Source organism: Arvicola amphibius, chromosome 11, assembly GCF_903992535.2.
Source record: "Arvicola amphibius chromosome 11, mArvAmp1.2, whole genome shotgun sequence".
In the NCBI taxonomy this organism is placed as follows: Eukaryota; Metazoa; Chordata; class Mammalia; order Rodentia; family Cricetidae; genus Arvicola; species Arvicola amphibius.
The window spans coordinates 73577114-73589538 of NC_052057.2; the positions used below are offsets into that span (position 1 = coordinate 73577114).

The 12425-nt window shown below is 42.8% G+C and overlaps 1 protein-coding gene across 1 annotated transcript in view; it reads left to right on the plus strand.

The window, feature by feature from the left end:
* Cpa6 (carboxypeptidase A6) overlaps positions 1-12425 on the plus strand; it is a 303059-nt gene that overhangs the window by 99486 nt on the left and 191148 nt on the right. The window contains exon 2 of the mRNA XM_038348398.1: positions 11281-11356. Coding sequence (XP_038204326.1) covers positions 11281-11356 — 76 coding nt within the window. The remainder of the gene's footprint in view (positions 1-11280; positions 11357-12425) is intronic.

Genomic DNA, 12425 nt, shown 5'->3' on the forward strand with positions numbered 1-12425 from the left:
GGAATTTTGAGGACTTTAGAGAGAAATGGTGTGTTTTTTGTTATATACTAGATTTATGCCACGTTTGTCATGGGTTTAACTTGAGAATAAATACACCTTAAGAGGAACTGTTGGATGTCACATTGACAAGAGTTACATTTGTAATGGTTAATATTTATTGTCAACTAAATTAGATTGAAAGATGCCTAGGAGATTAATTAAAACTCCTGTGAGTGTTTCTATAAAGGCATTTCTAGAGTGAAATGGTTTAGATAGTGAGGATTCTGGCCCATCTATGGTTTCATTCGTTGACGGATTCAAAATTAATGAAGTAATGCAAACGTTTCGCAGTAGGGCCTGGATCGACAAAGCAGTTCATTGGGCATGTCTTTAAAGACTATAACCTGTCCTGGATCTTTCCTATTGTATTTTGCTGGTTCCTGGCTGCCATGGAATAAGTAGCTTCCTGTGCATGCTCCTGCCCCAGTGCCCTGCCTTACCCCAAGCCACCACAAGGGAGCAAGCAAAACCATGGGAGCCTGTGCAAGAAAGCTGCACAGTTACTGTGAACTACAGGTAGGACAGAGAGTAGGATGTTCTTCCCAGCAGGCGCCCTTCTAGAAGGAAAAGGGTGAACTATGATAAGTGGATACACTCAAAGCAAGGACAGGAAGGAAATGCCCTGGCAGGTCCACACTATCTTTGTGGGAAATGCGGAGGCCTGGGAGGAATATCCTTGGCTCTTTCACTTGATCAGAGATGATAAGACGTAACACCAGGTGTATTCCCTCTCTGTAATTGCATCTGCTTAAGGTAACTGCGACCATCACTTCCTGTTTTGCTTGGTTTAATAATAAAAATGAGAAGAACTTTGTTTGCACTGTGCTTGAGCTCAAAAGTCTCAGGCCCCCTGACCATCCCACTCAGATCATTGGCATTTCCATTGATTCACAGAGACTTAACCTTGCTGGCTAGGACAGATCAACACAAAAACATAAAAAACATAAACGTTTGGAATCATGGACCAAAAAAAAAAAAAAAAAAAAAAAAAAAAAAAAAAAAAAAAACACCTTTTAAGTTGCTATCTTAGTTAACATGTATCAGTTAATATAGGGTGGAACTATGGGGGATAAGGTATAGCTGGAGAGAGCGGGTTACTGGGACAGGATCTTTGAAGGACACTGTCCTCTGCATTGCCCCAGGCACAAAGTGATGGATCCAGCAAACCGCAGACTGAAATTTACGAAACCTCAGACAAATACATCTCGCCTCTTTAAACTGTTTTTCTCGTGTGTCTGTTATGATGATGGAAAGTCACACTAGCACAATCCTGGTGCAAGAGATCGTGTTCACTCGGGGTGCTATGTATCATGTCACTTAGTTGGCAAAGGCAAGCTTGACTGTAGAACCTGTCAACAAGGTCAAGCTCGTGATCTGTCAGGAAAGCTGCCTTCATCTTCCTGTTCAACCCTGTGATAACTCATAGCCCGTTCAAAGCCCATCTCCTCCTTAACTTGAAATCTAAGACGTACAGTTGAACTACATACAAAGCTGTGCCAGAAGCTTGTTCCTTGGATGATATGTGCCCCAAATTCAGCATCTTGTTTGACTCTTATCTTTTGTTGCTAGGTGAGAGAAAGTGTACCCTTAAGTTTAAACTTTTATAACTCCAGACCTCACTCAATGGTTCATCTTAGTGAAAACTTTCCCACCTGTCATTATTATAACTGCAGACCTCACTCAGTGAGTGGTACAGATTAGTGCAGGCTTTCCCACCTGTCAATTATCTTCCTCCTACCGTGACAAAATATTTCAACACTCAACTGATAAAGAGAAGTAACTGTTTCAGCTAAGGTTTTGGCCCCGATGCTTTGAGCTGGAGGCAAAGCAAGTCACATCACTGTGGAAGCAGATGGAAGCACAAAACTACTCACCTCGTGGCTAGGGAGAGAAGAAAGGAAAGGATTTGTGGCCCAGCCTCTCACTGTCCCTTCAAAGCCATGACCCTGAAACAATGAAGGTCAGTCACTTCGTCAGATCCATCTCTTAAGTCATCACTTCCAAATAATACCAAGGTAGAGATGTAAAGTATGGCATACTGCTCCTTGCTCCCCATGGTAGAAGGCCATTTCCCAATATGAAATTAAGTCAATCTACCCTAATAGTCAGACAGTTCTAACTGTTCCAGCATTGCTCTAATGTCTACGTCCAAGTCACCTCTGATATACAAGTAAACTCAGCTGTGAGCCCTGGTGTAGGACGTCCTTCTGTATATGTGTTGCTTTTGTTGGGTAATAAATAAAGCTGGGTAATGGAGCTTCTTTCAGTCAATAGCTTAATATATATGAGAATATAGCCAGACTGGAAGACATACATAGAGAGAGAGTAGTCAGGGAGAGCCATGTAGCCCCACTGGAGACAGACATAACTTTACCCGGTAAACCAACAGCCCATGTGGCAATACACAGATTAATGGAGATGGCTTAGTTTAGGAGATGAGAATTATCCAGAAATACACTTAAGTTATTGGCCAAAGAGTATTGCAAGGAATACAGTTTCTGTGTGTTTATTGTGGGACCTGGCAGGACAGAAACCTCTGCTAACAAGCCTCTGTTTAAAAAAAAATCAAAAGCAAGCTATATAGTTGCAGATAAAGTGACCCAGAGGAAACATTCCCAAAGCAAAGAACAAACTGGTAGTTGAACTTAGCTTTTATCCCCAGCATGACCGAAGCCCTAATGTGATCCTACCCCCACAAAAGGGAAGAATACAGAAATAAGGAGAAATCATCCTAGAGCAAGATGGAAGCCAAGCAGGAAAAGGATTTCATCCTGTTGCTCTGTTTATCGTACAAGTGATGCTGTGGTGTCATGTGAGCTGTCATGTGCTTGGGAAGGACCACCTCTAGGGTTCTGCTGGTTGCAGCCAACATGGCTGCTCTCACAAGATGGCCCCATGTGAATGAAGAAATTGTCATGTGGTCATCCAACTTAGGTGAAGCACCTCCTTTTAACTGAAGTCACAACTTATAATGCCTCATTTATGACTCATCAATGCCTCATGTATGACTCACCAATGCCTCATGTATGATTCATCAATGCCTCATGTATGACTCATCAATGCCTCGTGTATGACTCATCAATGCCTCGTATATGACTCATCATCAATGCCTCATATATATCTCATCAATTACTCATCAATGCCTCATGTATGACTCATCAATGCCTCGTATATGACTCATCATCAATGCCTCATATATATCTCATCAATTACTCATCAATGCCTCATGTATGACTCATCATCAATGCCTCATGTATGATTCATTAGTAGTCAACACTCTGATAAAATGAATGTCTCCCACAGAGGGGGCATGTGAACGGACCACATGGGGAATGTCCATTCACAAGGATTCTTTCACACTTACGTTTGGTTGGAGATGTTCAAACCGCATAAATATCTTGAATTTCATGATTAGCTCTACTCTAGGGCTAGCTTGTGGTCATAAATTCTTAGCAGTGACTATATTACACCATGTTGTCTTGTCTTATGTCAATTTGACACAAGCTAGAGTCCTCTGAAAGAAGGGAGCCTCAAATGAGAAAATGCCCTCAGGATATCTGTCTGTTGGCAACTTTATTAATTAGTGATTGGTCAGGGAGGCCCAAGCCATACTAGAATGGGGTCACCCCTGGGCAGGTGGTCCTGGACTCTCCAAGAAAGCAGACCTGGCAAGCCATGAAGAGCAAGCCAGCAAGCAGCACCCCTCCATGGCCTATGCACCAATTCTTGCCTCCAGGTTCCTGCACTGTTTGAATTCCTGTCCTGACTTACTCCAGTGATTGCCATGAGGAAGTGTAAGCCACATAGACCCTCTCCTCCCCAACTTGCTTTTGGCAATGGTGCTTCATGACGACAATAGTAATCCTCACTAAGACATTTGACTATCCCTTCACAGTCAAATTCAACACAGAGAAGCTTCTCCAGTGTTTCCTTTCATAGGGCATTTTGTCTAGCCATCTCGTCACAGAAGTTGTTTACCCTGGGCTTTATGTGGCAGTCTCCTCTGTGAGTTCCCGCCTTCTCATACATACCCTAGCACATCAGGGACTGTCAAGATGGCAGCCACTCAGACTAACCACTGCTCACACAGGTAACTGCGAGTTCACAGTTTTAGGATTCCCCTTATTCTATCACCCACTTGCCATATTAAAAGACATAAAGCACATGCACATGTGTATACATACACACGCACACACATACATGCATATGTGCACACACATGTAGGCATTGCTAAGTGTTTTCTATTGGAAAGAGAGTGTACTAGCTGATGGATTTCTTAGTGACTTTTATGCTTATTCCCATTTCAAATCCACTAAACTAACAAATGCCAATAGCTGTCAGTCCCCAGAGCTCTAAGTCTTTTTAGTGTAATTATCAAGATCCATCCACTCATACGGTCTTCTCTGATCATTCTGGTTAAATCTTTTATATAGCTCATCTATGTAATTTATGAAACATTGACTTCCTCCTGCCTTATACTACATATATACAATAATAAGATGGATTATGATTTATATCTTAAGCAAACAACTAAAATACCTACTGTTGTGTTTCTTTTTGTGGCTTGTGTTTACCGTGGAGTCGGAGGGAGGAACCGAGGACTCGACCACGTGTGTGGAAAGGTTGTTTATTAAGGAAGGGGGTGTTCCATAGTGGGGGTAAAGGGGCCAAAGGAGGGCGAAGAAAAGAGAGGGCGAGGGTGGTGGGGCTTTAACTTTTAAAGGGGGGTTTGCGCAGGTGTTGTTGCATGTTGCTGTGTTCCTGAGAAATGTAGTTTTCCGGTCCAGCGGGGTGAAACTGCGATCTGCGCTTGTGCGCAGGGGCCTTCTGCGCACAGAGGCCTTCTGGGAGGAGTAGTCCTTACTACTCTTTCTTCTCTTGAATGGAATCATTGCTTCATGAGCCGTTAGGATGAATGGCTTGTTCTCTCTCATGGCAATGTTTTTCTCTGGTTCAGTCTCGTTTTTAAATGCTACAGGAAAAAACTTAGAGAAAGCAATATCCTGGTTTGACAAAATGTTCAAGTGTTACAGATGTAATAAAGACATCATCTTTCTCTTAATTTAGTGGCAGGATTACACCTTACTGCTTTTTTTCCAGTGTTGTGAACCAATAAGAGAAAAATTCTTTCAAAGTTGTCAATGGAAACTAAACTCAAGGTATTGAAAAAATGTTGTGTCTTTAAAAAAAAAACAATTTTCTATTTAATTCAGCAAATGTTTATTGCCTATTACAGGTAAGATACCATGGTAGACATGCAATCGTTTAAAAAGAGTTCTGTGATCAAGTACACCAGTGAATCTTTTGAAGACTGTGTGTTTTTTCTTCCTCTGCGTTGCTAAAAAAACTTCAAAAGCCATAGTCATCACTTCTGCCTAACTTTAATCTAAAAGCAAAGTCTAAATCTTCATGTCCTAAGCAAACTGCCTCAGGGTGATTTCTCACATGCTGAGTGCTTTATATCATAACTATAAACCATAAGCAAAAGAGAGAGAATCCATTTAGCTCCCCGAGTCCACCAGGCAGACTTGTCCCTTATTTACTGCCTTTTAACGAAATTTTTCATGAACATCAAAACCAGTCTCTCAACAAAGAAAATGCGGCTCTCAGAGCCAAGTGCTCCGTAGCACAGGCTGTGCAAGGGGACAGCAATTTTTCTGCATGGAATTACATAGCGGATTGGGTCATTTTTACGACTTAGCAGTGAGGATTTTCAGGTCAGTGGACATGCCGCTGTTTGCTCTTCCATGACGCACAAGCTTTCAGGAAGTTTGGCAAATATTTTAGACTGTCTTGCTGTCCATATGACTATGAAATGAATCTTGGCACTGGGACACCCCAAAACTTGCTTCCTGGAAACACCCACAATTTAAGGTGCCGCCCAAATTAAAGGCATGTTTTACAGAGGAGTGCTTAGGCAAGAAATCAAAGATGTCGATATGGGTAGTCCCACCTGTGTAAAGTTGATTCTGCTCACTTCTTTTCTCGTTTTTCTGAAGATAATCAAGCTAAGTCAAAATATTGCCATTGTGCAGGGTGCATTGGTTAGCTGTGGAGAAAGTCAGACTCAAACTGGCCTACACAGTAAGGACATGTATATCACACAAACAATACCTAGCAGCAAACCAAGCTGAAAAGTTGGTAGAGTCGAATAGACCATTGCAGACTCAGGTTTTCTTTGTCCCTACATTCAGTCACTGGCAGTGCAGTAAGGAAAACAGGAAGCTGCTTCACCGCAGGCTTCTGCCTTCATGGTTACAAGTTGACAGTGGCAACCAGGCTGACATATTTCCTTGTTTATGCTCAACAAGAAAATGAACGCTCCCACTCCCACTAATCTTTACTTTCTGTCTGATTAGGCAATTTCTAACACATACCCATTCCCAGATTAGCCAGAGTCCCCAGGAACTAGCCAGAATCTGTGTCTTACTCTGCTTTCTGTTGCTCTAACCCAATGCCTGAAAATGGGCTATTTGTGAATAAAAGGGATGTATTTAGCTCGTAGTTCTGGAGGCTCAAAGATTCAAGATCAGGTACTAACATAGGCTCAGTGTCTGGAAAGGACTTCTTGCTGATCCCTTCACTGCAAAAAAGCAGAAGCAGACACATGTAGAAAATAAAAGGAGGAATCACCCCATATTAGTTGACCTGCTCCCAAGAGAAACCATCCATCCATTAAGAGCGGCTCCATCCCCATGACTTACTTAGACCCTCGGCTTAGCTGCACCTCCCACTGCTCTACTGCTGCCAGGGTGAGGAATCAATCCTCAACTTAACCACTCTATCCTGATAGGAGAGGATGTGAGTGGAGACTGAGTCCAGAGGGGCACCCGAAACTCCATTACAGCCGTCTCTTCTGATACCTTGTGAAAGGCAGCCTCAGAAATCCTTTACTACATCCAGTCAAGATGTACTTTCTGTAATATTGGAAAGTTGAACCTGTGTCTCAAATCAATAGCAAAATCTCTGCAGGGCTCTCTCTGAAGTCATTTTCCCTCTTTATTATGTAGTGCCCAATGTCCCCTGTCACTGTTGTTGGAAATAATGGGATGAGTTGATATTTACACCTCGAATGCTGAAGAGCTGTCTGAGAACAGATCAGATAAGAAGCTCCAAATTCAAAGGCAGGAATGCCGTCCCCTGTGGTGGTGGTGGCAGCTGGCGTGAAGCTTCGGGATTCTGTGAGGTGGGGCCTCTCCCAGACTTACCTCCCTGAGAGTAGGAAGGCATAATCGGAAATACTCCCTATCACACGCTGGGCCTGGCACACAATGTAATCTTTTTTTTCTTTTTTTCACAATGTAATCTTTATAAAACAATTCTTGCAAAATTGCTATGCACTAAGACATTGGTGCATCCCCTGGTTTAAGGACAGAACTTGTTGGCCTTAAATGTTTAAGCATTCTGGTCAAGGGCATGCAACAAATAGCCAGAGGCCAAATTAGAATGAAACGTTACCCTGCTTCTCCACCTAAGCAAAGAGGACTACGAGAAAAGATGAGGCTGTGACCTGGAAAAAGACATGAGAAAATGTAGTGACATCTAAGTGTTTCGATGCTGGTGTGCTTGTGAGGTTTGCAAAGACGTCAAAAGTACATTGGATGGCAGAAATTTATTATAAACACACACACACACACAAAAGAGAGGCCACTGTGCCTGGTGCTCTTGAAGTTAGAGATTAACTGCTGTTATTTCTCAAGTGAAAACTCCTACAGATAGGATGGGACCTGATCGGTATCCGTCCCTGCTCTGTAGCGTGCACTCTCTCGCTGTCCCACCTTATCCTCCGCCATAGCCAGTACAGTAGACTTCATGTTAGGTGGGTGCCTAGAAGAAAGGAGTTAAAATATACTGAGCAACAGATCACTAGGAGAGATCTCTACATAAGTAGCATCCTTTTAAGAGAATTGCATTCTATCTTCTGTTCAATGAGTGAGAAAACTAAAAAACACAGAGGAGTCAGTGAGCACAGTCAAGAAAACTCTAAGGGGAAAAATGCAGCAAATTCAAAAACAAAATTATATCAAACTGAGCTACTAATTATTCTAAATACTTTATAGTCACTTGATACAATGACTATAATTTCTGGGTTATGTGCCAGAATCCCAAGTCTTCAGATGAAAAAAGGTGCAAAGTTTAAAATACAGAGGTACAAAGGTTAAAAATCTTGTCTGAGGACATACACTAGCATGACCATTCGGCTTTGGGGCATATGTTTTTACCATCCTGTCACTGATGTAGCAGAAAAAAATAAATTTGTAGTAAGAAGAAACTTCTAGGGGCCAAAGCAAAATTAGACTTATAACACTGGTATCATATGGTTCTACGAGTCTGGATCATGGAAATAGGACTGGGAGGCTAACGCTGAGATTCTTGTAACAAGCCCAACTGAAAAACTGGGCGCTATGCCTTTAATAAAGGACAGGGAACTCGTGAGATATCTTGTTCATTCTATGCTACTTCCTCAAACTGACCTGAGAAGGTAGTTCTGTAGTACAGTGCTTGCATAGAGTATACAAGATCCTGGTTTTAGTCCCCAGCACACACACACACACACACACACACACACACACACACACTAGCATGCTGTCCTTCAGACAACTCTCTATAGACTCCCTGAGTTAGAAATAAGAATCTGGTCAACAAACACATGCACAACTGCCTACTTGCCCAATTGTCTTTCTAGCCTTAACCTGTGTTCAGTTGCTGGATTTGCTGATCTTAATCCAAAACAATGAACAGTATCATCACCTATGAATTCACAGGCTATAAAGGGAGCCTATCAGGACTGGGAGATAGTTCAGCTGGTAAGTGACTTGCTGTATAAGTGTGCGGACTGGAGTTTGGATTCCCAGAACCCACATGTAATGGCTATTTACTACTGTATCAAGGTAACAGCTAGCATCACCTAGGAGACAAGCCTCTGGGTGTGTGCAAAGAATGATGTTGGTTCTCTTAGTTGAGGAAGAAAGGCTCGCCCTGAACATGGGCAGTGCCATTCCCTAGGCTCGGGTCATAGACTAAGAAAAGGAGAAAGCCAGCTGAGCACCCATGCTGATCACCCTCTGGCTTCTGACTACAGATATAATATGCCCAGATGCCTCCAGCTCCTGCCACCAAGATCCCCTCCATCCCCATGGTGGACTATGCGATCACATAATGGCCCAAAATAAACCCAATGGGAAAAATAACTAAGACATTACATAAAGCTACATTCGATTCCTTGTCCCAATGCCCCTCAGGAAGATGAGAGACAGAGACAGGAAAATCCATAGAAGACCAGTGGCCGGCTAGCCTGTGTGTCCTTTCCTGTTCCAGACAAAGCGGAAGTGATACACGAGGTTATCATCTAACTTCCACTCATGAAAAGGAAAACTTCAGGCCATCGTCTTAGATAGTAATGCCCAGCTGTGCTTTTCTCTAAACTCAATACCTAGGGCTTCCCTGTTTACAGTACCAAATTATGGCTCCTGCTTCAGGCAAACACTGGCTGTCAGACCCAGGAAGAATAAGCTTTTGTTTGGTGAAACAAACAGGGGCATTTGGGGCCATGTGGATTTCCCTGCTAAAGAAAGAGCTTTTGTTGGATTTGGATTACTGATTATTCCTCCAACATATACCACTGGTTTGCAGAAGAAAGGGCCAACATCCTGTTGCCTTCGCTGGGTAGCAGCCTTTGCTTTCTGTTCTTTGATAAACAAGTAGCAATAAATATGTAACTGAAGCCGTGCCTGAGAATTTATAAAGGTTAGGATAAAGTGACCAGTTTTGTTATAAAAATCACAATGCTAGGTTTGAGCTACCATTTTCAGAGTTAAATAATCCCAGGGGTGGTGGGCTTTTTTATACCCTGTACTCTCAGAAGAAGAGCCAGTTGCCAGGTTGAATTATCCAGCAAAAAAAAAAAAAAAAAAAAAAACAAACAAACCCTCTCCTTGTGGCTGTAAAACAGCTCCAGACTGCTTCCTCTGCATGCTGAAGGAGGAGCTGACAGGGCCCCAGATGGAGCTGTTTCTCAGCAAGCTGTCAGGTGATTCATTTATCAGAAAAGCCATAGCACCCAGCTGAGTTGCCTATTGCTGCCAAGAATTGTATTGGGTCAGGTGGGAGAGGCCAGGGTCTGCGGAATCCAGATGAACAAAGGTCAGAGGCATCCATGCCAGAGAGGACAGCTATGTGTTCAAGCTTAAATTCCCCAGGTTACACTTAGCATTGCTTTAGACAGACTTGACAGGTTTTCTGCCTGCTTTCCTTCATATGGATTTCCTGACATCGGTACTGAGAGATTGTTTGGGATGGTTCTGGGAAAAACCAAAGCACAAAGCTGCATTAGAGCGAGGCTGCTCAAAATGCACGGGATTGTTGTCAGCAAGCCAAGAAGGCTTTGCATTCACAGACCCCAAGAAAGCGTGATGAGATCCCCGGAAGTGGCAAAGCTAAGGGATTAGAAGTGAGCACACAGACCTAAAAACCATCACCCGCGGGCTTGGTGCCTTCCACATTAGCCTTACCTCATCTTGGAAACTGCCATTCTAAAAGATAAAAGCATGATATAATATGTGAGTCTATATCCCCCACCCCTGATAAAATACCGAAGATGATTCAGACTAAGAAAAGAGACCGGATGCAATCAGAGAGAACACCAACAACTGGCTTAAATACTTAAGGTTCAATGAAAAGCTGCACTGCTTTTATTAAAAGCACCGAAAATGCCTTAAAAGGTTTTAGAAAAAGGATTAGCAGGCGTGTTTGCTATTCCCGTGCCTGCCACGCCATTGACTATGTCTTAAATCAACTCTTCTTTGTTCTGGGGGAAAAAAAAGAAAGAAAAATGATGTCTGTTTTATCCTTTTTAAAAAAATATTTATTTAGCCGGGCGGCGGTGGTGCACGCCTTTAATCCCAGCACTCGGGAGGCAGAGGCAGGCAGATCTCTGTGAGTTCGAGACCAGCCTGGTCTACAAGAGCTAGTTCCAGGACAGGCTCCAAAGCTACAGAGAAACCCTGTCTCGAAAAACCAAAAAAATATATATATATATATTTATTTATTTTATTTACTTATTATATATACAATATTCTGTGTGTATGCCTGCAGGCCAGAAGAGGGCACCAGACCTCATTACAGATGGTTGTGAGCCACCATGTGGTTGCTGGGAATTGAACTCAGGACCTTTGGAAGAGCAGGCAATGCTCTTAACCACTGAGCCATCTCTTAACTCTGGCCTTCTTCCTTCTTTTGCAGTGATAAGGTGATAAGGCTCACACCCAAAACTGAAGAGGAAGCCTTCGCGCTCAAGAGCATATACCACCGACTCCAGGTAACGGAGCGAGCACTTGTCTTGTGGTCAAGCCTGTGGCCTATTTGTGACTTGACTTTGCTGACTGAGGTTGAATAATTAGAATAATTAACCAGGTAAAGAGATGGCATGGAAGAGCGTTTAAAGGCGAGCGGAATGCAGACAGGGCATGAATTATCAATCACGCCATTGATTGGCTTTTTTTTCTTTTTTTTCTTTTTCTTTTTTTTTCTTTTTTCTTCTTTTTCCTAACCCTAACCCTAACCCTAACCCTAACCCTATCCCTACACACCGTTTATTTGCTAGCTCACTGACTATCCATCTGCCAGGTAGAATGGATGTTCCTTGGGAGGTTTGTTCACTGTTGTGTTCCCAGTGAGTATCCGGAAGTGGTAAATAGTCAATTCTCTTTGGGGTTGTGAATTTGATTGAGAGTTTTCAGAACTCCACTTCTCCCTTTTGAAATCTTCCTCAAATACGTCTACCTTCTTCTTTGGATTAAACTTTGAAGTAGACGTAAATTGGGGAAGTTGAAACTTGGCAGTCATTAACATTGCTGTACGTCGAGGGTTTGCTCAGCAAGGGCTGAAGGTGTTGCTCGTTCATTCTCTAGTGGGTTGCGTGGATTTGGAGCAAGGGTCTCTCATCATTCTGTCACTGCCTATGGTTATCAGCTTCAACTAAAAGCTTAAGACGAGAAGGGTGGCTACTGATTCTCCCCCATGCTGACTGGAATAGGCGGGTCCATGGAGCATGCGCTGTGTGGGGCTCCTACAAGACAAAGCAGATTGCCAGAGGGGCCTCGTTCATCTTTAACATGGGACAGTGAGGTTTTCTCTCGATGATGGAAGTTCAAGCCTCTGTGATGAGGGTGTTAGAGGATGCGGGAGAGAGTCCACCAGTGACTTGTAGCTATCAGGCCTTTTAAATTTCCCTTCTGGTTGGTTCTATGTGGTGACTTCCTTGTAAATATAGCACTTATCTGCAAATGGAGTCTGATTTGAACTTTGTGGTCATCGATCTCTTATCTTTCCCCTCTTTTCTGACCCTAAGACAAGTAATGGTATCTTGTGACTTTCTTCAACTCATG